Source organism: Eutrigla gurnardus (genome assembly GCF_963514095.1).
Source record: "Eutrigla gurnardus genome assembly, chromosome: 9".
NCBI classification, from domain to species: Eukaryota; Metazoa; Chordata; class Actinopteri; order Perciformes; family Triglidae; genus Eutrigla; species Eutrigla gurnardus.
Window position 1 is genome coordinate 21,740,527 of NC_139923.1, and position 26,340 is coordinate 21,766,866.

Genomic DNA, 26,340 nt, shown 5'->3' on the forward strand with positions numbered 1-26,340 from the left:
CCCCGCCCATTCGCGGCTGCTGCCTGAGCTCGGTCAGGTGTTCCGTTGTACAGCGTCGTAAACTTTGCATTTGGAAAACTGGTTGGATTTTCTGTGTCTGTGTGAACGCAGTCGAGGCCATGCTCAGACGGATACTTCAAATGGTAAGCTCCCGATTCGACGAAGACAACCGTATCGGTTTTTATTTGATTCAAAGTAGGTCGTTTTTCTTTGGGACGCAGGCCTTTGCTTGTCTGTTTTCATGGTGGGGACGCACGTTTTAAAACACAGCGTGTGGTGGGTGGGCGGGGTTTGTGTTTTTACCCTCGATTGGAGAAAAAAACGCTATACCGTCAGGTCGGAGTAGACATATCAAGCGCTCCTTGTGTGGGGTTGTTACAGCTAGCCTTCAAATGCTAACTTGGTGCGATTGGTTGATGCTAATGTTAGTCTTGACAGGGTAGCAAGCTAGTACCTGTCTTATTATGCCGTAGCAAACTATTAGCTAACTTGTCTTGACCTTGCCAGGGTTAATCGAGGCATTAGCTAGCGAGCTAACGCGCTTGGTCACTGAATACTTTCATTTTCATGGTTTCCGTTTGCTAGCTGTGTTACAGCAGTAGATTAATTCATCGTCCACTCATCACATGCTAACGCTGACGTTAGCAACAGATTGACTTTAGGGGAAGTCCTGTGTCTGCTGACTGACCTCACCATGAAAACGTTTTGATTAATTAAGATTCAACTAATGTTAATGGCGACATGGTTCTTTGGATAAATTAACTGCTTGTCACTACGGTTACATGTGGGAGCAACAGTGGCTAGCTAATTAGCTAGCTGTAGAACTACATTTACCACAAAGCCTTGCTGCCATTAACTGCATCATTGTGTACACTTTGTAGTCTCGGCCTTGTAACCAGGATAACCCATTTTACAGTATTAGCGTTATGCATTTAGGTCAGGGATTGTCAGGCCGGGACCTGTAACCTCAAAGGGATTTTACTGCAAACATTTAGGAAGTCAAATAAATGTCAACAATTATTGTTGTGTTCCGTTAATTTTTCACATAACAGTAAATTGTTAATTATTGAAACCGTGTAGCTGACAGCATATACATTGTCACACGTTTAGGGGCTTATAGGAAATATTTTGAGTATGTTTTTTTATATATTTAAATTGTATTTTACAGAAACAACATACTGACAGTACAAGTACATAACTAACACATTGATGAAAAGAAGCAATCTCAGTAATGATGGTCGCCTGTGCTACACATCTGTCTTCCATATGAAACAGTTAGTGAACGACCATAAACATAGTTTATAACATCTGTCAGTTTATGGGCACAAACACTTAACATGCTATAGGCCAAATTGCCAGGGTAATGATATCCATAAATTTTATTACTCTATCATGTCGGAGCTGTTTGACCGGAATGTGTTTGTTTTCACAGTACTGATGATGGACATTTCAACATGTTTTAAACTGCTTTATGATGTATTAGGAAGGCGGTAATCAGGTTTCAAGAGTGACGTTTTCATTTATGCACAGGACTTGTGTTGAATTAGTTAACATTTTTATTGTGGTATAGTCAATGTAGGGCTGTTCTGTATGTACTCCATATGAGTTGGGGCAAAGGTTGGCCTGCCTTTGAAGCGGTGTTTGTCTACCGTCCAATAGACTGAGATGACTCTGTTATAAGTGCTCCCAACACACAAACCCAAGTATTCACCTGATTCATTCACGGAGGCTTTTACCAGCCACAGCAAACGCTTCTTGTGAATGGACCACCAGTGGCACACTTTTATCTTTGTGCTTCGGGCCAGTGGACTGAGCTGGTTTTAAGTGACCTTACTTACCAGCTGTGTGTAAAGATTAGAGCAGACCACAGTGTATTTAGAGGGCTGTGGTAATGTATGTACAAACAGTCTTAAGGTAAAGGCAGCTTATTCTTTTTTTTAAAGTTGCATAATGTTTAATACTTTGAACTGGAAAAAAGAATGTTTGTGGTCAATTTCATAGCAAAAACTTTACCATGAAAACAAAGGAACTTTGCCAACCTATGCAATAAAGTTATTGGGAATTAACATGTGAGGTCAGGTCAAGGGCACAAGAACATGACCAGGGTAGTATCCATATCACAAGGTCAATCTTTTTTTTTTTTTTTTCCAAACATTTTTTTCTATGTGACCATAGAGGGGAAAAATAAACACAGCAAATTACAGAGAAATAATTCTGTTCGTCTCATGGAGTTGCTAAATCAAGAGTCCAGTCGACAATCCGATGGGGAATTTAGGGCTTGACTTTAAAACGGCTGGTCACTCACAAACTTGATGCCACAGAATTTAAGGTGTCTTCCAGATTAAACGATGTAAAAGCTCAAAGAATACTCTTATAGACATTATACAGCAACTGGAGGAAATTCTGTCACTGTTAACAACAGCCTTAATCATGATCCATCTGTCTTAAATAGTCATGCTTTGAAAGGGAGAATGCAACAACATTCCAAAGTAGAGATAATGGTTTCTTCAACATTTGTTTAAGGCTAATAGTGCTGGAGTTCTTTTATACATGTAGACTCAATTGGTCTGTTTTCTCCAGACTCCTGGGAAGGGGGGCTCCCAGAACGCAGAGTCAGAGCAGCCCAGCACAGACCTTAACCACGATCAGACGTCTGAGGTAAAATTTAATTAATTGACAACTTTTTCCTGTTCAGAATTGAAGAAGTTATTATAACATGGTTGATTCTTTTGGTGTGTTTCTGTGTGCAGGGCTTCATCTGTCCTCAGTGCATGAAGTCCCATAACTCTGCAGAGGATCTTTTCAAGCACTATGAGCTGTTCCATGATACCGGAGACCTGCCCACTCATATGGCCCCCACTCGGTGAGATACAGAGATATTAATGTTACATTAACTATGACAATGATTCTGACCTCATGATGAGCAAGTTCTTTCCTCCCTTTAGGGAAGACCTTACGATGCTGCGGCAAGAAGTTCAGGACCTGCATGCCTCCCTCAAGGTATAGCGGCGTTTCTGAACGCAATAAACGGTCAGTTCATACAAATACTTTATTTTGTGTTTGTTTTCATCCGATAAGGAGGAAAAGTGGTTCTCTGAAGAGCTCAAGAAGGAGTTAGACAAAGTCCAAGGACAACTGAAGCAAGTAATTCCTTCAATATATTTAATAATATTATAATGTCTTTGTGAATAAAAAAAAACTGCCTGGTAGAATGTGATGGCAATGCTTACTCTTACTGTACATGTGTCTCTCTTTTCCTCCATTCCACAGAATGATGGACCGTTGGGCTCAGATGATGCAGGTAGGGGACTTTATATCAAAGACAACTGTGAAAACGATGCCAAACACCAATCGCTAATAAGTGGTGCTCTTTTCTCAGACATTGCAAGGAAGTTAAACGAAGCGGAGACAGAAAAGTTCAACATCAAGCAGATGAAGGATCTATTTGAGCAGAAGGCTGCCCAGCTGGCCACAGAGATAGTAGGTTAGTGTGGCGCTGGGAAACCGGGAGGCCTGTGTCTGTGGATTTGCATCACCCAATAACACTGAACTACTCTTTAACTTGACCGCTGTTAAGCTCAATCCATCCATTGTGTTTTACCTCGCATGAGTTGTTTCTTCAAAATTTGAACTATGGGTTTAGTGTTTAATCCTGATAATGTTCCATTTATATCAGTTGGATGATGTGAACAAGTGAGGTGTTTGTTTTGATTGGGATATTATTGAAATGTTTTTGAACGTTTGAATCTGACAGACTATAAGTCCCGCTATGATGAGGAGAAGAGCCTAAAGGAGGCAGCTGAGGAGAGGCTGGGCAAACTGACCGAACAGCTACAGAAAGAGAAGCAGGACAACGAGAGACTGCAAACAGAACTGGTACAGCACACACAAAGTTTCCATTTGGTATTTATTCTCTTCTCACTAGGCTTGAGACATACTTTTTACTTCGTGCAGGCACTTCACGCATGATGTGCTTTCGACATCGAAAGAATGAAAAATTGAACCGAGAACGATTAAATAATTTTGGCTCCGAGCTGTGTGGTAGAAGATTCAAAGCAGACAATCCCTTCATTGTGGTTATAGAAATGTGAAACAGAACTTCCATCCATTCTGTTGTGTGGTTGAGCTTTAATGTTATCAGTCTGTATTATTTGTTGCTGTAACTATTTTGAGTGGTTTAGAGAAGCTTCATGCAAATATAAGTTTGGTTTTAGAGCTTCAAGGGGACATGGATATACACTTGAACATTTCAGCTTTCAGGATCTAGTTTAAATTGATTTTGACTGCCACTCAGATCTCCCGGAGTTAACACAGTGCCTCTGCTCTGCCCCCTAGCTGCAGCGACCAGGAGTGGAGGATGTGGAGGTTCTGCAGAAGGAGCTGGTGCAGGTTCAGACACTGATGGACAGTATGACCCGTGACAAGGAGGAAGAGTCTGAACGCCTCAAAACCCACTACGAGCAGCTGCAGGCTAATTACACTACCTCAGAGGTGAGGGGGGCCTCAACACCTGGTGTCTTGGAATGAAGTTCTGCTGCTTCTCACTTTTTCACAATGTGGTGCAACATAAGCTGCCACTCTTCTACCCTAAATTGTCTTTGTCACAGAGCCAATCTCCAGTTTGGCCAGCGGCTTTTCCTCATTGTATCTAAAACCGTTAACTTTACATTCAGGTTCATGCATCGCATATTATTATCTCATCCCAGTAGCATCTGCTTTGTGCTGTAGACAGGACATTTGCTGCTGTATTGTGACTCACCTTTGTCCCTGTCTTTCTTTCCCTCCCCTTCTTGTTCTGCTCCTCACATACTGTATCCCTCCACAACACTCAATCTTTCTACAAGATTCGTAAACTGGAGGTAAAACATGTTGTTTCAAGTTGACCCCAAATTCGATTTCAACTTTTTGAGTTTAAAACGTTTTTTTCCGTTTTTCTTCTTCTTTTTTTAGTGTGTGCGATTGAATCCTCTTTGTTACTCCTCCATGTCGAGTTTGTTTTCTTCTTTTCTGTCAGTCCTTTGCGGTTCTTTGAATTAAGGTGGGCAAAAAGAAAGTAACATGCGTGTCTCCTGTATTGCAGATGACCATATCACAACTGAAAGCAGAGCTGGAAAAGGGTCCACAGGAAGCAGCTGTCTACACACAGCAGATCCACCAACTGCAGAGCAATCTGAATAATTTGCAGCAGCAAAGCCAGGTACTACACACGCCACACAACAACTACAATTATTATTGTCATGTGACGTTTTTTTTCCACTCTCAGCAGATTACTGCAGGGGCAAACATGTCTTTGTGCTTATCTGCCGCACATTAGCATTAGATTGTGTAGTATTTACTTTTATTCCAGTAATGTTAATATGCCTTACAACCTGCCCCTCAAGTACAGAGCACTGCATCAGTTTCTGTAAGGCTTCCTCTGTTGCCCGGCATCAGGCCCGCTCACAATGCCCTGCTGTCACCAGCCCTCTTTGGCAACCCAGACATGTTGATACACAACCACACGCAGCTCTATAATTAAACCAGCAGGGGGATCTCTACCATGCCACACTGTAACTTGGGGTGAAATACAATCACAGGTAACTGAACAAGTGCAATGGGAACTTGGTAATGGAGGCAAAGGGACCCTGTGAGAGATTAAATGCTCCCACATCAGGCATGTCAATCAGGCTGTCTCTGCCAACTAGGTTTACGGGTAAGAGGGGGATTACAGTGTGTTGACCGCAGCCCGCGCTTCCCCTTGCAACAGGATAGCCAGAGACCTGACACGGATACTCATCTCATGAGAATAGAGTCAGAAATGGAGGATCACGGATTAGAAAAGACAGGTGAATAACCAACAGGGGTTTTCATTAGTCTCTAACTCCAGGATTAGAGAGGAGAGACCCAGCAGGGAGCTGTGACAGTGACACGAGAGAAGCCCAGCAACAAGGCTGTGAGAAGGGGAGGGATGAACAAAAGAGGAGGGGGTAAAGTGTCCACAGAGGGTTGTTAATGTTGACCAGCTGCTATGGTGGCCTGCAGAGGTTTATTGAACGTCTGTGAAGTCCAGGTGCCCTGTCACACCCCCAGTTAGCAGCACGCTCCACTATTAACAACATTTTGTTCTTTATCACCATGTTTCCAAGTTTACTGCCAGAGCTTACAACAGGGGCAAGTGCTGTTCACATGCCGCGGTATTCCATGTTCTATGTGTCGTAAACTTTCCCCACGAACTGCCATGCCTCACGTTCCCTTCGACAGCTGACTGTTCTCTTCCATAGTTAAATTATGAGTTGTTGCAGCTCCCGTCACAACAACTGGTTTAATTTAGAAAAGACAAATGTTTCCAGTGTTGCCTAATTAATGACCAAACCTTCCAAACACTATCAATCTTTAACTTTTTTTCATGAGGCCCTGCTTCCTCGAAAACACGTTACTCAATATATATTTTTTCTTTTACTTATTTGCTCGCTGGCTTTAAATCCTACTTAGGGCAATCTTTCACTCCCATATTTTCATAACTCCTGGCCAATCTGCCTCATGTTTGACAGAGCCTGTCTGAAAAGCATGCCTGTAAGGAGAAAGAGTACCGGGAACTGGAAGAGCGTTTCGGAGCCGAGAAGGCTGCCAAGAAGGGAGCTCAAGGAACCCTGAGAGAGAAGGAGCTGGAGATTCAAGAGCTCCAGTCTCGGGCCGCAGGGGCCGAAGCCTCTCTGCAGAAGGCCCAGACGGAGCTTGGAGAGAGGGCTGAGGAGGTGGCAAAGTTGAAGAGTGAGATCACGGAGTTGGAGGTGAAACACGCAGAGGTGAAGGTTGAGAGGAAACAGTTGGAACAGCAAAGGGAAGAAAAAGACAACCAAGGTGCTCAGCAGCAGGCTGAGATCGGTCAGGTGAGAAGGGCAGACATGCAAGATGATATACAGTTTATATACTTTCCTCTTAATCATCACGCCCCTCTCTGTGCTCTTCCTAGCTGCACGCCAAACTGCTGGAGGCAGAGAGGCAGCTGGGCGAGGTGCAAGGTCGTCTTAAGGAGCAGAGGCAACTTTCTGGGGAGAAACTGAAAGACCGCGAGCAGCAAGCTGCCGACCTGCAGCTCAACCTGTCCCGTGCTGAAGAACAGGTAGACGGATCAGATGAAGCTTAAATAATCACTACATGGAAGCTGAATGAATGTGGTAGAACAAGCAGAACTTTTGTACATAAATAATGATGTTTAAGTGTTCAGATATACATATATAGTGTGCATTTGATTTAGTTACTAGGCAAAAACCGAGAAGCCGAGTGAATTTAAACAAAAGGGAATCATTGATGCCTGCAGATGAGATAATATAATATTAAAAGACTTTCTAAACCCAAGCAAATTGAGATTAAAGGCCTAACAGAGATTTATCAAAACTGGAGGGATAATACAGAAACCGTACGATGCACAAAATGACTGTGTTGTGCTTCTGTAGTCGAAGGAGAGTGCCAGTAAGAATGCAGACCTACAGCACCAGCTGGAGAAAGCCAAGCAACAGCACCAGGAGCTGCAGGCGCTGCAGCAAAACACCAATGGCAAACTCCGCGAGGCACAGGTACTGTTCACAAGAGAAAAAAACTCTGATGACATAGGATTGGAGAGTATTGGATAGCATTTGAGAGCGTAAAGAGAATCTCTAAGAGTTTCTACTTAGATTAGTGTAGGATATTGTCCTTTGGTCGAGCTTGCTCATAAAGCTGTCCTACATCGTTAGTAGTTGAAATGTAGTTAATTACAATATACAGTTTTTGATCCATAATGATAGGCCATAATGCTGACACAAATGTTCATTTATGCTAACTAAACAAATGTTGTCACTACATAACGATATATATAGCCCTGTGTATAGAAGCTTGATAAGATTATAGCATATTTTACATTATTCAGATGGTAAAACAGTTGTCAAACAATCTAAATAAATAAAAAAACTATTTCTGACACATTCCCTAATGTAATCTGCTGTGCTGGCGTGCCTTCGTGCTGTAGAATGACCTGGAACAGGTGCTGCGTCAGATCGGAGATAAGGACCAGAAGATCCAGAATCTGGAGGCTCTGCTGCAGAAGAGTAAGGACATTGTGAGCCAGCTAGAAACCGAGAGGGAGGACTTGTGTGCCAAGATTCAGGCCGGGGAGGGAGAGACGGCTGTGCTTAATCAGCTAAAAGAGAAAAACCACGCACTGCAACAGCAGGTGGGTGCCCACACACGGAGGTCCACCTTCATGTTGCAGTCATAAAAGCATCATACACAAATGCCAGTTTTATTGAACAGTAATGAGAATAATTTTTGAGCTTGTGAATCTTTTCTTAAAGGTCACACAGTTGACAGACAAGCTTAAGAACCAATCAGAGAGCAACAAGCAAGCCCAGGATAACTTGCATGAGCAGGTCCAGGAGCAGAAGACCCTGCTGCGTTCAGCCCAGGACCGAGCCCACACCCTAGAGACCTCCGTCACCGAACTCACCGCCCAGCACACTGACAGCAAGGAGAAAGTAGCCCAGCTGGATGCTCAGGTACGCCCCCTCCTGTCTGTAGAATATGTTTTAATAACCTATAGAGGGCTCATTGTGCTCCACCTTGTCCTCATAGAACAGTATGTTGTCCTGAAGATTTTTTCAGTGAATGATAATAACCATTTCAGTGTGCATCTGTTTTTCTTCAGCTGAAGGCAAAGACGGAGATGCTGCTATCTGCCGAGGCAGCCAAGTCTGCACAGAAGGCTAACCTGGAAAACAACCTGGAGACTTCTCAGCATGCACTGCAGGACAAACAGCAGGTTAGGGCCTTCTTTATGCCACTCATGTTGTGCTACTGTATGTCTTTGCTTTGAAAACATTTGTCACTGCCTTCTGACTTCTCTTTCCTTCCTCTTTCTTCTTCACTCTCCTCACCTTTTCTCTCATGTCCTGCACCCTCTCCACCATCTTGTAAAGGAGCTGAATAAAGTTCAGAAGAAGGTGGAGGAGCAGGTCCAAAGGCTCAAGGAGAGACAGGAGCAGTGCACACAGCTGGACGCCAGTCTGAAGGAATGCAAAGACAAACTAATGGCCTCAGAACAGCGTATAGAGCAGCTGGAGGGTCTTAATAAGGTTTGTTCAGTGTTTATAAATGTTCCTGTGTCTAGTGACATCAGTAAACATACATCTTGTTTTTTTCTAAATGAATCTGGTGTTGTGATCCGACAGAAATTGGAGCCACAGGTCGGGGAGTTGCAGGCCACACGGGACCAGTTGCAGAAAGAAGTGCAGAAGCTACAAAAGGAGGGGTCAGAGGTCAAACGGAAAGCAAAGGAGCTGCATCGCTCTCTGGAAACGGAGAAAACGGGGTGATTAGTTACATTACTCTTCATCCATCTGTAACTAACGCAACAATATTTTAGTGATGGCACAACTACATGCTAGTATTTTGTGTTTTCTCCACTGTATTGAATACGTTTTATACCTCATACAATGTAACTGTCTTTCCACCGTTAAGGGCTACAACACTACAAGAGGAGTTGAAGAAAAAAGCAACTGCTTTGAGTGACATTCAGCAACAGCTGGAGCGCAGTGAGCTGGACAAAGCTGCTCTGAAGGTGAACCTGGACAAGGTGACCCAGGAGGGGAAAACTAAGCATGCCGATCTGGACCGGAAAGCTCAGATACTGACAGTAGACCTACAAAAGGCCCAACAGGAGAAAGAGGGTCAAAGGAAGGAGCTTGCCTCCTTGCAGGAGAACCTTGGAAAGGCTAATAAGGCACTGAAAGAGAGTCAGAGTCAACTGGACACCGAGAGGAAGAAGCATATGTCAGCCATGGAGGAGAAGGTAGGTTCAGTAAGCTGCTGTTTAGACCACTTCAACATTATTTCTCAACTAAGGGAAATTTGTTTTGCAGCCAGGAGTAACGAATAGCCACCCAATAACATCACCAGGACATTAACGAAAGTGATCTGTCTCAATCCTCAGGAGAAGTCCAATGAGAAGGCCAGACAGGAGCTTGTGAAGAATAATGAGGTCATCACCAAGGCAATGAAAGAATCGAAAGAGCAGTTTAAGCAGATGGGAGAGGTACGCTTCTAAATAGATGGAAGATCATTATCGTTTTAAGTGTTTGTTTAAACCTAAAGACCGGCTGTGTGTCGACAAATTTTCAGGCAGAGAAAAAGTTAAAAGTGCAACTGACCACGTTGGAGCAGCAGCGCTCCACCACTCAGGCGGCGCTGAAGGAAAAGGAGAAGGAGTTGGAGAAGCTGCAGGCACAACTTAAGACGGCCCAGGGGTCCTTCGATGAGGAGATGAAGAAAGTGAAGGGTCAAGTGGCAGAGTTACAAGAAGTTAATGTCAAGAAGGCAAGTAACGAATACAGACATGCATACTGTCATTGTACTTGACCACACAGCGACTTACTGTCATTTGACAGGACTGAGAGTAATTTGTGCGTTATGTGTCTTTATGAACGTGTGTATTTGACCCTTACCTCCAGGCGGATGAGGAGAGCAGGCTGAGGGCCCAGGTGTCTGGGCTCAGCAAGGAGTTGGCGACGGAAAGCAGCCGGACAGCAGAGCTCCAGAAGGCCTTGGAACAAAGCCAGGAACGCCTCGCTAAGCTTCAGTCTGACTTCTATGGCATGGAGTCTGAGGTCTCTGCCCTGCGTCAAGATCTGAAAGTAGGTTTATGGAGGAGTGGAAGACAGACTACACGAGTTTATGTTAAATGTGGATTTCAGAAGCTGTGATATTGCATCACTGAACTAATTTTCATAGAGAATGGATTAAGATTAGGGAGGATGGATACAATGGATACAATGAACACACACATCTCCAGGGCAGTTCCAACAGTCCTTTCTGCTTTCCTTACCTCTCTTCGACTGTAGGTGTCAGAGGAGAAGCTGAACTTAGCTCAGGAAGAGCTGACCTCTAACCGGAGCCATCAGACGGATTTAGAGGCTCAGATCAAAGATCTGCAGACGGGTCGGGGCTCGTTGGAGCAGGAACTCACAAAACGGGACCAGAAGCTCCAACATCAAGACCAAACCCTGAGGAAACTACAGAAGCAACAGGTCGGTTCAAATGGATTAACCCACATTAGACGTGAACACCTGTATGACTCGATGTGACTAAGTTCATATATTGTCATTTGTGCTCACACACCCAGGCTCAAGTAAAGGAGGAACTGGAGAAGGAGAAGAACACAGTGCAGGAGCTCAACAATGCCAAGAGTGTCCTGGAAAAGAATAACACCAGATTGACTTCTGAGTTAAAAGCACTAACGGACAAGAGCGAGAAGGTCAGTCACTCTTTGGAATTGTATTTATTTGGATTTAAAGGGGAAGAGTGAGGCTGGAATATTCCTCAGAATATAAGTTAGTACCGCCAATTGATGTCCCATACTGGCTGGCATGACCTGCTTCCCATGCATGTGTCTTATGTAAACAGCTTAACTCAGGAATACTGCAGGTCATCAGGGCCACATTCTTCGATATAACTATGCGTGCTTGAGTTGATGTGAGCATTGGATTTTCAGTTCTTCAAAGCTGTCTTTAAGATCGACCCAAAGCTGTTGTCAAAGCAATAACTTCCTAAGCTCAAACCGGCTCAGGTCTTTTCATTTTGATCCCCTTGGGTGAAATGAGTTACTGCTTCCTTTTGTTGAAGACACTAAAAGTGCCTTTAACAACCAACTATGAGTTGAGCTACATATTTGTTCCTTTCCAGGAGCTGGGTGAGTTGCGGGAAGCCAAACAGCTGTTGATCCAGCAGAAACTGGAGCTGCAGGGTCAGGTAGAGGCAGCACAGAAGACCCTCAAGCAGGAGCAGAAGGAGCACCAGGTGACCAGGGACAGCAGGAGCAAGAAAGAGGAGCAGCTCCTTGCACAAACCAAGGATGTCCAGGATAAGTTGGTGGGCTCAGTTGTCAAATTCCACCCAAATGAGTTTTAATGAGTGAATGAAATGTCCTTTATTCACCCTTTTGTTGATCCCGTTTTTATGACACGATCAATGCTTCCTCCCAAAGATGGCGGAGAAGCGAGCCAGAGAAGAGCAGGTGAAGCGTGGGGAGGAGGCAGAAGCTAAGATGGGCGTGCAGGTGACGGCTCTGAACGAGAACGTGGCCACGCTGAAGAGAGAATGTCAGGGCAGTCAACGGAGAGTCAGCGAGCTGGAGAAGCAGACGGACGAGCTGAGAGGAGAGATCGCTGTCCTGGAGGCCACCGTCCAGAACAACCAGGACGAGAGGCGGGCTCTTTTGGAAAGGTGAGTTGATATTGATTCCCTTTGAACAAAGTGAATCATGTGCAGTTTCACATAAAAAAACGGATGTGAAGACACATATCCATAACACATTCCCCCTGAGTCAACAATAATGTAAAACAGCAACATGTTTCCTTCAGGGCAGTTTGTAAAATACCTATTATAGATATTCAAAGAAGCATTTCTAAGGTAATGATATTTTGTAACTCACAAAAGACAAGTTGTGTTTGACACACTGTGCATGGGAAGTATTAATGAACAAGCCTATTATGCACGGCTGTGTTCCAGGTGTGTAAAGGGTGAAGGCGAGATCGAGAAACTGCAGGCCAAGGTGGTGGAGCTGAGGAGGAAGCTGGACGACACGACGGCCGCCATGCAGGAGCTCGGCAGAGAAAACCAGTCGCTCCAGGTTGGTCATAAAACGCTGGACATCTATCTTGTCATATCGCACACACACACAGTTTAGGATGCTTCATTGCATTACCACACAAATCAAGTTAAATGCCCTGGTTGTAACACCTGCTGTTGGTGCGTTTTAGATCAAGCAGTCCCAGAGTCTTACCAGGAAGTGGGCTGAGGATCACGAAGTGCAGAACTGCATGTCCTGTGGAAAAGGCTTTAGCGTCACCGTCAGGAAGGTAAGAAAGTTGTTTCTTAGGGATCGATGGCAACAATACACATTTTCAATTGTCCAACTTGTAACGTCTCCCTCTGCTTCTCTCTCTGAATATCCAGCACCATTGCAGACATTGCGGCAACATTTTCTGCTCCGAGTGTTCATGGAGGAACGCCCTCACGCCATCCTCAAAAAAGCCAGTCCGGGTGTGTGAGACGTGCTTTGAGGAGCTCCAAGGCTGATTCCCCTCTCATCCCTTTACCTCCCCCGAACCCCCTTCCCCCCCCCTTTTCCCTCCACTTCCTACGTCGGCGGACAGAAGGAGGCGCGTCTTTGTCATATTTAATGTGCACTATTGAGGACAGACCCAGTGCAAAGACTCCCACCTGCATGTGATTCTGGCTCTAGTGTGGAGGGGGAAATAACAGGTTCAAGGGAGAATAAAGGGATTCAATGAAAAGACACCAGAGCCACATGATGGGATTGGATTGGATTGGGGTGGGATTAGTTGGGATTGTCTGTATCTGTTTTTGTGCCTTTGCTACTCCTGTGGACTGCCAGAGAGCGGAGACAGCGAGAACTGAACACCATCCTTCTCTTTAAGTTCGTATTCACATGTTCATCGTCGTTCGGAGTCATTAGCAAGTGCAAGGTGGTCGGTGTGTACGTTGTAAGGTGTTTGGCGTCAGCTGTCAGGAGGAGTACGGTCAGTGTGACACTGCGGGAAGTAAATATTGGAATGGTGATATTGAAAACCACTGCTGCCCTACAAAGGTAAATGCAGGTAACTATTTTGTCAAGAAAAGATCTGTAAATACCCAATGTGACATATTTTCTCATAGAACTACATCAATCTGATCACTAAGACACAGACGTCCTGATTTTTTTATAGGAAGCAAAGTGTACTCAAGTAATCTCTAAATACAAAAATATTTAGTTTTTATCCATGTTTAATGCAGATTCGACGTGTGAATACATAAGAGCATTGAAACGGTTTTATTTTTCCAAGGAACGTACTTCAACTCATAATTTGTGCTTGAACAGAATTACATGCTGTCAACATTTCATTTGGCCTCTAAAACAGTCGACCGAAGCTCGTTTTATGTTTTATTTGATGTTTTGTGGACAGAATTTCATAAAAATATAGATACAAGTAGAGATTTTAAATCCAAGATTATGCATTATGTTTTGTTGTGAGAGCATTAGATCCTTTTTGTCAACATTGTGTTGTACATTTTAGGGTCAAAGTTATTTTTAATTTTTTTTTTTTTTGGTATTCTAATTGTTCCAACTGTCCTTAAAGAAAACACTTCTTCAGTCGACTTATGCACCAGCGATTTTCTCCACAGGACAGATCACGGTCACGTCCAGTCAGTTACTGCACGTTCCCTTTGTCCGGCAGCGTTCGTTTTTGTGTATTTGTTGAAATTGATGAATTCAGCCTATTTCATGACCAAAGAATGTCTGCAGCAGGAATACAGCCGAGATGAAAACCCCCGAGCTTGTTTCATATTTCAGTATTTTTCTAAGCGTCTCTACGGAAAGCTTTTGAGTTTTAAATCACAGGGTCCTACATTTTTTTATCTTGATCACAGCATGTCCGATGATCAGAGAGGCTTTTATGTCACTTTCTGCTGTGACACATTTGTCTTTTGCGCGTTCGTTTCTGCAAATTGTGGTGCTTTCTGCAGACTGTTAATGCGGTCATTGAAGGTGCCTGCATGTTTATTTTTAAATATAATTTTCCTGCTGCTTGTCTCCACTCAACTGAATACTGCTGGAGCTGTGTGTGTGTGCGTGTGCGTGTGTGTGTGCGCTCTGAAGCATTAACTGTGGCTGTGTGTGACGTTGCTGTAACAGAGCGAGTGTTTTAGCGTTCAGGCCTGCTTGTCTGCCGAGGTGCACTGTATGAACGTTGGCTGCTCAGAACCTCAGTATCTCTCTGGCGTGTTGTTCGGGGATGTCGGTGCTGCGTTTAGGTGCAGCAGTCGCGGTTGGATCTCTGCCCAACCTGTGTGCAGCTGAGGACACTGTAAAAGTTAATTCCTGCTTTGTTTAATTTATAACTGTTGACGGATATTCAGAAGATCTTTTTGTGCAATTGTCTAAAGACTGGAGCAGGCAGAGACACTGTAAGCCAGGCGACAACGTAGACCGTTCTGGCATTTTGCGACAAGCAGCTTGTTTCAGACGTTGGCTTACCAAATTAGCTCTTTTTGTGCTTGTACACTTAAAAAAAAAAAAAGAAATGTCCATCTCGGTTGCAAGCTCTTAAAAACACCTGTCTCTTTTTGTGTTGGTTTTGTTATGTCTACCTCAGATTGGCACAGGAAAAGCACTATTTCTAAAACCTTAGGAATCACAATTATTGTGTCATTGCCTGCATTTGATCAAGGGTTTGTGATTTATCTATCAAGCTGTACAGTCCCTTAAAAACCTAGAGAGATGATTTGCACCTTATCGTATTCTGGGCTCGTCCCTATGAGAACCCAGCCACAAATGTATGACCACCAACTTTATACAGGCTTCTGCATTTCTAGCCCCAATGTACTAAACCGCTCATTAATACTAAGGCTGTCATAATTATCTTTGTAAATGTTTGTAATGAGAGAGAGAGAGAAAGGAATATATAACATGTGGATGTAGAAACATGGAAACAGTGGATGTGTGTGGACTCATCAGTGTCTTACTTTTTTTTTTTTTTTTTTTTTTTTTTTACAAAAAAAAGGCACCATAGGTTTGTACACACTGAATTGTGGCTTGCTTTGTGTTGCTGTCAGTTATCATGCATGATGACTTAACTGGCCTGTGGCTTACACGTTTTCTTCATGTCATCATATCTGATGGTTTGTGAAGGTCTTGTACGTCACTGCTTGTACGTCACTGCTGTTAGCGGTGACACGCACCATGTGTTACCACGGTCGGGGGCACCTCAGTTACCTGAGCGGACGACAGAAACGATGTAATTTATGTTCACAAGCACCAGTTGGTTTTCTTATTCATCGTCATGACAAACATAATTAAAACCTACAGTATGTTTCTATTTTCTTGTGTGTTATTTTCACAGGCATGAATAATAACCCTGAGAATGTGTTAATGAAATACACGCTTTTAAGAAAATAAATTAAATTTGAATTTTATATTTGAATCTTTGTAGTTAAATATTTTTTTATTGTTATTTTGTATTTTATTTTGAGTTTATTTGAATTCTTGACAAAACAATCTCACTTCAAGGTCCATTAAGTAGATCTTCTGGAGCTTTTAATCAATTATTGGATGATCTTGGTCAGCAGATGGAAGTTTCAGTTCAAACCACTTCTAGTACATGTCAGCATTAAAAAAAAAAAAGACTACTGAGTGATCGCCGTCTGCTGATGACGAGCATGTGATATGATCCAAAGCTCAAAACCAGCTCAAGGAACAAAAGAAAAACACTCGAGAACATCTTTTACTACATAACCAGATATTTATTGTACACTACTGCAGCAGCTGCCGTTAAAGGCAAGTTTACAAAATGTTCCTAGTGCTGGTAGTCATTTACAAGATGTCAGGAAACGGTGAAGTGCACATCGACGGCGGAGACGTTGCAGATGGCTTCCAGTGCTGTTTGAAGGCTCAGATCTGTGAAGACTCCAGCCACAGGGAGGAGCTCTTGACTCGCGGCTGCTGAGAGTCCAGCTTCAACAGCGTCGTCACAGCGCCCTCTATCTTTGACATCCACACTCTCTGCACAAAGTCACACATGAAGAGGAGTGTCCAGTTTATTATCCAGTCGATTTGTAAAGCCAACCATGTCAGATAACTCCTGACCAGTGTCTTAAACAGTTTTCCTTCATTTTCAGAAATGACAAAATTACATGAGAGATACACATAAGTAGTAATGAATGTAAATTAAAATGTAAACTGGTCCCAACTGTGTCGAGGTCCTGCATGAAAATGTATTTAACCTCAGAGTCAAATCCTCTAAAAAGCAAATTTTTGTTGTTCCCTGTTTGTTACCAGGGAAACCTTGTGTTGACGCATCACATGAAGCAGACTCGTTCGGACGGATCTGGACGAAGAAATCCACAGAAGTTGCGCATGTATGCAATATTAAATTTCTTTCTGCCCGCATTTATAAAGCTGCAGGCCTTTTGAAACTAGAGAGTGATGTACCTTGGCAGACTCTGACGCAGCTTGCAGGATGAATGCACCGATACACTGCTGGTAGCGGTTTTGGTGCATGATTATGAAAGAATGAGGCAGCCCCGATGCTACAAAGAAAGCAAACAACTCTATTAACATCAACTTCCAGGCAACGCTGTCAACATATCCAACAAGAAAAAAGCTTTTATTACTTGAGGCATTGAGCTGGTCGATGTTCTTGAGCTGGAGTCGGTCCAGAGAGACGGGCTGGTCCAGAACCGTGAAGGTGCACCCCTCCTTCAGGAGCTGATCCAGCTCCAGGTTCTGTGGCATCCTGAGAGGATTTTGGTCTGGACCGATGGGCCGCTACACAGGAAGACGGACACAGTGTGAGTTATGAAGTTAGGGAACTTCTGTTCATCGGGTCCAGGTCAGACTGAGACCGGGACAACAGAGTGACGTACCTTCTTGTTTCTCTTTATCTTTGTGATCAGCAGGAATTCGTCAAACAGGAACAGACACACATCGATCAGCTTTGTGTTCTCTGGGGATCGACCAAAGAAAAGACGGCGTGAGATTTGAGTCTAATGGAAGCACGCTGAGCCAATGAGACGTGTTGTTGAGCTGTTCAGGCGGGACACTCACCCATGAGCACCATTTTCCCTTCGTGCAGCAGACTTCTGTGAGAAATGAGATTCTCCAGCGTGACGGCCTTCAAGAGATGTTTCAGATTCTGGAAGAGACGCAGTCAGTCAGGTGAGAGGTAAAGGTTTTCACCTTTTGACATGTTAAGTGAAGCTGAAAGAAGCTGGGACGCCGACACTAAGCAGCTCATGACACATTGCATTGCAAAAATATTTCCTCTTCATTTCATGATATCTGATTTCACGTTCAGATAAACGATTGGATCGTCCTTATCTGCACAGAAAAGCTATTGGGGGAAGTAGTGTTGGTGCTCTGTCAACAAAGCCCTCACAGACACAAATATGAAGACATACATACACAAACACATGAATCAGACAGACCTCGGGGACGAAGGCACGCTTGTCTCTCTCCCATACAGGCAGCCACACGAGGGCATCCCTCAACTGTTTCACCTTCTGGTAGTTATCCAGCCATTTCACCTTCCCCTCTAAATCACCTGGAAGCAGACAGCCAATCAATACACGACTAGAAAATACCCCTGAAATAACTACTAGTAGTTGTTACCCGCTGTTAGGAACACTTATGCACTTTGGACACAATGATACACATCTCATTTGAAATGACAGATGAATTGTTCCTGAGTGCTGCGTTATTATCTTGTTGTGTTTTCCTGTGTTGTGATAGTTGCCAGTTGAACACGGGTGTGACCGTGTTGCGAGGGATTACAACACACTTTTACAATAAATATCCTCCCACACCCAGAGGACATTGCCCTGCACATTTTAGTCGTGGCTACGTCACCCGTGCAGCCCTGCCATGCTTCTTTTCTTCTTTTTTTTTTGGCTGCAGCACATTTCCCACAGCCGGTGCATCTAGTTACAGAGTGAACCGCCACAACAAGCCTGCAGCCACAGGCATGCTGTGAAGGATAAACGGTCAGGGCTGCTGCTGGCTGCCGTCCAAAACACGTCGCCTGCTTCGAACAGACACAAGCTGCTCTGTTTGTTTGACACCGATAACCTTCTTACATTTGCTTAAATGTATAATATGCAACAATTTACCCCTGAAAGACCGATTCATCCCTCGTAATCCTCATATATGAACCACTAGAAGTGTGTGGTGGTGTCTGTCCTCTGCCTGTATTTGATCTTTTGTTGTTATATTGCTGTTTGTGATGACTCATTCTCATTCGCAGGTCAAACACAGACTCACAGACCTGACACAGAGAGAGCAGGCAGTCCACGGCAAGATGAAGCCATTCAAAATCAGCAGGTGTGTGAGCAGGTGTGGATGTATTCATGTGTGCTTTTTGAAAATAACCGCTGTGAAACTATCAGAAAATAATGTTTTTGGCTAATGTGGGTTATTATACTTTAAGCATTCTTCTTGAATCTTACTATCTTTGTCCTACACCCGACTGAAGAAACACTTAAGAACATCGCTCTTTCGCGTAACTAATATTTCGTAGCAACGCGTCTTTCAGCGATAGGGAAGGAGTTCAGGACGCTCACATATAGACGTGTCCACCCGCTCTGCGATAACCTGCAGGTCTCTGGTCTCGTCCTCCTCCTGGCATCTCTTCGCAATGTTCCGCAGCAACAGCGGGTATCGCGTTAGCCTCTGCAACGGCGCCACCAGCAGGTCGCGCAGTTGTAGCCTCCGGCACTGTTCGTTCCGCTCGCACCACTAGGGATAAAAAGAAAAAGGGCAGAGAGAGAGATGACGGGGTGAGTGGAGGGCTGGGTGAGTGGTCACGGGGAGAGGGGGGAGAGAAACGCGTGTGATATCTAAAACCAAAACAAAAGCTCTTACAAATACATAAGCGTGATGACAGGGAAGGTTACACAAGGGGCAAATGGTCACATTCCTCTCTTTTTCAGGCCCTGGTGACACTGAACTGGTTGTTTCTTGTTTAGGCAGCAGGTTTGCCGTGTGTCCTCTATAATACTTTGCACCGCCTGCCTCTTACGGTACACGGTGCCCTCGCCTTCCTGTACCTTCACATAAGATCCAAAGTCCTCCCTGGGCTTCAGGTTGTCCAGATAAAGCAGAGCCCCGGAGTAGTTGAGGCAGTACTTCTGCAGGCAGTGACACACGCTCTCCTGGAAAGACTGCCAGCAGATAGGAGTGTTACACAAACATCAGGATGGACACCGCCGGCTCACATCAGACACGCTGATACAGATGAACTGATCATAAAAAGGCGAGGGAAAGATAGCAGTCTGGATGCATGCACGACATTTATCTGTAAGCCACATATAATCATCTTGTGATGCAAAATTTAACTGTATGACGACGAGTTTTCTTTCCTTGATCTTCCAAGCAAATATGATTCATTATCAAATAACGTTAAACTAGAATTAATGTAGATTTTTTATTTCTTTCTGTTTTTTATTTCTTTATTCTATTCAGACATGTGTATGTTTTTGTTTAAAAAATAGAACATTCAGTTGAATGTCTGCATTCTTGCTTAGTGTGCAGTTCACTTCAGTCGGAGGGCGTTTGTGTTCGTGTGTTCACGAGTCACACTTGCCTTGCTCAGCTGCTCCAGCAGGGTGGGCCCGCCACCCTTTGTAATCGCCAACGTGTCCTTGATGACGCTGAGGAGGTTGTTCAGGAAACCAAAGCTCACCTGCAGCAGAAATAACCTCAATTTGTTAACAGGAGGGAAAAAAGATCCACATTTTTAAATGGATTTTTCTGTTTTGTTTCTTCAAAACGAAACAATGCAACTTCAATGAACTATACAAATAATTACCCCCCACCCAAAAAATATATATATTTTAAGATAGTTAGTGTTAACTGTGTTTAAATGTGCTCTACAAATAAACTTTCCTTACTTAAATAAATAAATATCTTTTTATTCAAGCACTTTTTCAAGAGACGGGCGGAGTTTAGATTTGTTATCTTCTACCTTGTAATGCTGCACAACAAACATTTGTTATTATAATGCTATGAAGGCTTCTGTTGTTTGCAATTATTTACAAAACACACCTGAACCCAACAAGCCTCCTGCTACGCATTTGCATCGTGTCTCACCAGGCAAAGCTCGTTGAGGTTTGCAAACAGCCTCCAGGAGTCGACATCAGTCAGGCAGTTCCTCATATGCAGGTTCGTGAGTGTAGACGAAAACACCTTGAAAGCAACAAAGACGTGAGACAGAGAACAGAATCTGTTGTGTTGGCATTAAGTTTCTAATCCACGCTGCAAAGAACATAAAACCCCGAGACGCTTTTAGACGAACCTCACCGACAGGCGTTGGGTTTCATGTGGGTTTGGTCTGTTTATTGTGTGTGCGGCTTGTATTTGCTTGTGCATTCTGATGCTGTGTACGGACGGTCACCTCTTTGACAACCATGAGCTGATCCAGGAAGTAAACACACTCGCTGGTGAAGAGTTCCCAGATGGCCTCTTGTCTTTTGAAGCCCTGAGGGTCCGAGGCGGCACTCAGCTGGGAAGACTGGTCCCGCAGGAACTCTGCCAGAGAGTAGTCCTGCACACAGACCGAAAGACGGATCAATGCATTGGCAAGAAGAAGAGAAAAAAAAGAACTATTAAGCGAAGCCTCCTGGAGAATGGGACTTTTATTTACACCTCGCAAAGTGTGTTTGTATAAAACATGGTCTATTCTGTCACTGCAAAGTTCCCAACACCACCCAGACACACTCGGGTGTATGTCAGTGTTTGTTTGTACACGCGTGCATGGTCGGCCGGACTGGTTGCTGCCTAGATAATCTAGTTCTTGCACAACTGGTGTCATGTAAATGATGCAGGAGCTTCCCTTCAGCTGCCATCCTGTTACTTCTGAGCCGCTCGGTACACATTGGGATCTATTTGAACAGCAAATCTAGATCTCTTCCTTCAGACTTTGCTTGCCTTAGAAGTCAGTGCAGTCAGGGTCAACATTTACATAACAAACAGACTAGACGCTTAAGGGATTTCGCTGCTGACAGCGCTCATTTCTCACCTTATACCTCTGAAGATCAGAGTTTCTCCAGTCTTGAATTTGTGATGTTGAGAGATATTTTTCAATATCTGATGCCGTGCCTGTCTGCGACTTCGCTTTAGTCTGCAAGGTGAGGCAAAACACGCAGTTTTTATGTGAAGCAGATTCTGAAAACTGACTTTCAGTTATGGATGATTGTCATATAGAGAGATATGCAAACATATCCTTCCCTTGATCAACAGTGTTGAAAACACAACATTAAACAAATTAACTAACAAGTTTGATTGAAGTTCTGCTTTTCGAGTGCAAACAAATGACAAAAGCCGGCGGTAAGAGGAACCACATAAATCTGCTTTGAGAAGTGGGTCAGAGAACAATGTCCAAACCAACTGCCCTCGGCTAAAAGTGCCAAAAACAAGAAGCACAGCAGCCGCTCAGAACAACCGACAGACAAACAACATACCCACCGTACTACGCCTTGAAAAGGGCCACTTGGACTTCTTGGTATCTGTGCAAAATCATAAACATAAAATATGAATTATGAACAAAATATCTGGTTAGAATGCTCTGCAGGGTGACAGACGGGATTAGAAACAAACAAACCAAACAGTGTGTTGGGCTTACAACTATGGTGAACTTTGTTTGCATGAAAGGCTGAATTAAATACACAGCAGCTGTGTGTGTGTGTGTGTGTGTGTGTGTGTGTGTGTGTGTGTGTGTGTGTGTGTGTGTGTGTGTGTGTGTGTGTGTGTGTGTGTGTGTGTGTGTGTGTGTGTGTGTGTGTGTGTGTGTGTGTGTGTGTTTTGTCATTTTGGGATATGATTTGTGCTTTTTTTCCGCCACAAACACTGGTCTTCTGCATCCTTTGAAGCACCAACACACTGAATAATACACTGATTAAGGCCCAAAACTGAGTTTCAGTGCTAGTTTCTTTAATGTTCCTCTCAACGTCTCTACTAAACTGTAGCTTCCAATAGGGAGAGATCTGTTTTGTCTAAGTTAAATATAAATTCTGAAGTTGTCAGGCATGAAACTCATTGCAGAACAGGTATTCAACTGCCACTGTGACCTTCAGCAGTCACTTCACTAGAACACAAAACAACATTTTACTCAAAGTAAGTTCAAGTTTTCCTTCCTAATTATCCCGACTTCAAAGGGCTCAAGGGTCAACGCCAAGACTGTGAATAGTTAACATAAGCATCACAACTTTTGAGTGAACCTTTTCAGCCACAGAGCAGGAAACAAACAAACAAATGTTGATGCTCATGTGTTGTTTGGAATGCAATAACACCCAGACTGGTTACAGCCGAGCATGACATGCCATTGCACTTAAGGTAAAGGGTTTACTTTATTTACCTGTTGACAACATACACCATCAATACACTTATATCAGCCACTACCATTCAAATACAATATGGAAATCTACCGGAGAAGTTGGAGCCGTTTAATATGTCAGCTGCTCCGTTGGAAACAAAAAGGTCTCCTGGTGAAACATCCAATCCGGGCAAGCTGACCACCACGGAGCTGCGTCTCCGTTCCTGCAGCCTGAGGGAACAGTAAACAGGTGTTCAGATGGGATTCCACACACTAGGATTTAAAACAGCAGTAAATGCTCCGATAGTAAACGTGATTCCTGGATGCAATTAATCCCTATTAATCAATCGTAAATGCAACGCAGCACAGAGAGAACAGACTTAGTGCAAACTGCAGGAAATGACAGAATTCCTTTTGTCATCTTACGTGGCTGAAATTCCACAGAAATACCTTCTGCATTGTGCAGCGAATGGCCGATTAGCCGGAGAAGCAGAAATTATAAGGATAAGTGGGTTTTTTTTTTTTTGTCTGGCTTTTTGCACGAATAGCTGCTTATTAATGGATCACCCTGTGTGCGTGGAAGGGGGCGAGCTGTCAGTGGGTACCAGTTATAATCCTCTTGGTCTCACTTTTCATGGTTAGAACCCGATGCATGACTGCGGCTGGAAAAACACAGACTTGTCTTTTAGCCTCGGGCAAATCTCAAAAAGCCACCATTCTCAAGTGTTTTGATTTATCTTCTGCCGTCGTACGTCAGGGATGACGTGCTGAAGGTGAAATCGACGTGTGTTGAAATGACAAAACCAGAGGCACCTGGAAATGAGATTGTGTCATGGAGGCGTGGATGATATTAAATGTCCCTGTTAAATATCTTGAGAGGGCACGGCCATGTGAATGTTTTCAATTGTTACCCCGAATAAAAGCGATTCAAAATGTACAAAAACTTGTTGACTCCCAACAATCACAATCCAAACTGTGCCAATACCAACAAAAGCTCCAGTCATTCCACAGGGCTGCAGTCAACAGAAATAAGCTGCACGGCAACCAGACGAGCTGGTTATGCCGAAGGTAAGGTTCACTTTCAGTGTGTCATTGATCGACAGCTGGTCAGTGACCTGCGTCAAGTCTGCATTCTTTCAGGGTCCTGCCCTTTCAAAAAGAACAATTTTAAGTTCAAAAGTAGATGAAAAAAGACATCTGACAAAAAAATGACACCAAATCTGAGCCTTTTTGGGTAATGGTAGAGCTTATCAGGACATGATCAGGCCATAAGGAAGCCTGGCGTTATAGGACCCTGTTTACAATACAATGAAGCGCAGCAGAAGTACAAGCAAGGGGAACAATGCTGGTGCTGCTTTGTCTACTATGAGATGTAAATTCGGCTTTGTTAGACTGAACGACCTTGCTTTGACTTTCTCTCTCATATAGCTCGTACCGTCTCCTCACACAACGATGCTAACTCGAATGCACACGTAGGCCACATGACCCCAGGGCCAACCTGTGCACTTGGAGGATAAGTAAGACTGCGTCTGAACAGAAGTATTCCTGTACCTTTTTTTTTTCCCTCCTCAAGGACACTTTTGTTGAACTGTGAAAGCACCAACTGTTCATCGCTCTGCCTGGTAAACAGATACTCCTCACCCCCTCCAGATCAATGTATAGACAGGCAGCACTGAATCAGCGAGAAGCACCTGAGCGCTGCAGGAGGATGCGTGGCTAATGGGACAGTAAGAAAGGCACGATCGCTCCTCTTAACCAGGTCAGCGCCTCCTTCCCGCTCATCCTCACAATGACGTCTTGTTGCTTTGTGGCCGCTCAGAAAGCTTCCTCTGTGTCGGCCTCTCTGCCACCGAGAGAGCACTCGTGAAAACGGGGTTGTTTTGTTCCGGGCACAAACAAGAGAAATAATGATGCCCAAAAACAAAACTGTCCCGACCAATGGTTTTCAGAACACGACCACTGTAAGAGGCACAGTGCCAGGGTGCAATTACGGGGACAATAGCTGCCTAATTATCCAGTGAGGGGAAGAGCTGGGCAGCCCATTAGGAGGGGTGTGGGTGGCAGTAAGAGAAAACAGCCTTAATGAGGGTTTGTCTAGCCCATACATAACCATGGGACTCTCAAAACTTAACCCACCAAGCTCATGCTCCGTTAACAAAGACATGAATGACAATGAATGAACAATGGGGCTCCTCAAACCAAAGGTCCAATCATCCTCGCTCACGAGTGTCCTTTTGAGAACGGCAGGCACGGCACTCGGGTTGCTGCATGTGAGGCTGTGGCTCGGATATTCGTGGTGAGGAAATGATTTGACACAGATAGTTAGTTAGAAAACTGAGCTTCAGCTGTGGTTTACCATAGAAACGAGAGACGGATTAAAACAAAAGCAAATATGTGCACAGGATTTTTTTTCTTCTTTTTTGCAGATATGTTGTGGAAAACGCAGACAATATGCAAAAAAGTCCAAGGTACACCTACCTATTATGGGAATGCTCTTTCTCCTGCAAAAAAAGAGAGGAAAATGCTGCATCAGTCAATGGAAAAGTTGTAAAAACCCATCCTACACACTGATCCAGCATTTGTCTGCTGAACACATAACAGTAAAATGCACTCGGTCAGCATCTCCTCCAGATTAACAGGCTTTGAAGTCCCGGCGCGTCATCAAACAGGTTAAATCAGATAATTTCACACAGCAATCTATTCTTATAAACGCTCTCAAGTTTCCAAAGCTGCAATTACACTACTGTTAACATGGCACATTGGCACAGGTCTTAATGTGCGCTCGGAATATAACAGAGGATGCAAAGACTTCCTTCTGCTAACAACGCTGCTATATCACTTTCAAAGACACTCAAATTCGAATCAGTGTTTTAAGTGGCCGCTTGGACTCGAAAGCCTCTGATATCTGAGGAGAATGCCGGCACTCTATTGAGAATGTGCTCGCTTGAATACCGCGAGTTGATGAATAGATCTCCCCATTATCTTTTTCCATCGCTCATTGACCCCTCCATTATTGGGTGACTGCTGACTGCGGTGAATAGGGGCCCCGAGGAGAGCACTTCCCAGGGTTCTCCGGGCGGAGGGCTTGGTCGGAGCTGTCAGTGCATGTAACTGCTGATTCATTTGCTGTCAAAAGCTCGCATTGTGAGCGACCACCGCAGGAGGCAAGGCAAAAAAAAAAAAAGAAAACGAGGGAGAGAACATTTCCGCAAAGGGAGGAATGTGTAACCATTTTCATTTATGGGCTTTGGATCAACAACAAAAAAAAATCCTCACCAGACTAAAGCATGTGACTCGTGATGATTGCATGCAGATGTAAAGCACTCACCTGTACTCCACTATCAGGGAAGGTAAATTCTTTAATAAGAGTAGGATGAGCGCTGCGACATTCTTGTCTCGTGGAAGTGATACCGTTGTCAAAAGTCTTTGATCTGTACGATCTGGTCCTCTGCCGGCCGGAGGA

At 44.0% G+C, this 26,340-nt stretch overlaps 2 protein-coding genes across 3 annotated transcripts in view; one reads left to right on the forward strand and one right to left on the reverse strand.

Annotated features, from left to right (window-relative positions):
* The first annotated feature begins 9 nt into the window (after positions 1-9).
* Positions 10-15,890, forward strand: eea1 (early endosome antigen 1). 2 transcript variants are annotated; one of them, XM_084017583.1, is made up of 30 exons: positions 10-143; positions 2,581-2,658; positions 2,751-2,863; positions 2,946-3,000; positions 3,079-3,144; positions 3,271-3,301; positions 3,380-3,484; positions 3,755-3,876; positions 4,336-4,491; positions 4,845-4,859; positions 5,081-5,197; positions 6,531-6,869; positions 6,953-7,102; positions 7,437-7,556; positions 7,988-8,191; positions 8,313-8,513; positions 8,663-8,776; positions 8,934-9,089; positions 9,186-9,325; positions 9,475-9,805; positions 9,947-10,048; positions 10,135-10,329; positions 10,464-10,646; positions 10,854-11,039; positions 11,135-11,266; positions 11,695-11,880; positions 11,996-12,234; positions 12,520-12,640; positions 12,771-12,869; positions 12,967-15,890. In XM_084017583.1, exons 1-30 carry the CDS (start codon positions 120-122, stop codon positions 13,087-13,089), a joined length of 4,203 nt encoding a protein of 1,400 aa, XP_083873709.1. In that variant the 5' UTR covers positions 10-119; the 3' UTR covers positions 13,090-15,890. The 2 variants fall into 2 exon arrangements, with proteins under 2 accessions (XP_083873709.1, XP_083873710.1); XM_084017584.1 differs by lacking the exon at positions 4,845-4,859.
* Positions 15,891-16,285: 395 nt separating this feature from the next.
* The window catches only part of plekhg7 (pleckstrin homology domain containing, family G (with RhoGef domain) member 7), an 11,405-nt gene continuing 1,350 nt past the window's right edge, over positions 16,286-26,340 (reverse strand). The window contains exons 2-17 of the mRNA XM_084018585.1: positions 26,206-26,340; positions 25,356-25,378; positions 22,990-23,108; positions 22,031-22,071; positions 21,585-21,686; positions 20,961-21,110; positions 20,657-20,752; positions 20,151-20,249; positions 19,615-19,728; positions 19,129-19,303; positions 17,998-18,113; positions 17,618-17,705; positions 17,437-17,516; positions 17,185-17,338; positions 17,003-17,100; positions 16,286-16,573 (exon numbers count right to left, since the gene is read on the reverse strand). The exon at positions 26,206-26,340 is cut by the window's right edge and continues 627 nt beyond it. Coding sequence (XP_083874711.1) covers positions 16,463-16,573; positions 17,003-17,100; positions 17,185-17,338; positions 17,437-17,516; positions 17,618-17,705; positions 17,998-18,113; positions 19,129-19,303; positions 19,615-19,728; positions 20,151-20,249; positions 20,657-20,752; positions 20,961-21,110; positions 21,585-21,686; positions 22,031-22,071; positions 22,990-23,108; positions 25,356-25,378; positions 26,206-26,340 — 1,701 coding nt within the window. The 3' untranslated portion in view covers positions 16,286-16,462. The remainder of the gene's footprint in view (positions 16,574-17,002; positions 17,101-17,184; positions 17,339-17,436; positions 17,517-17,617; positions 17,706-17,997; positions 18,114-19,128; positions 19,304-19,614; positions 19,729-20,150; positions 20,250-20,656; positions 20,753-20,960; positions 21,111-21,584; positions 21,687-22,030; positions 22,072-22,989; positions 23,109-25,355; positions 25,379-26,205) is intronic.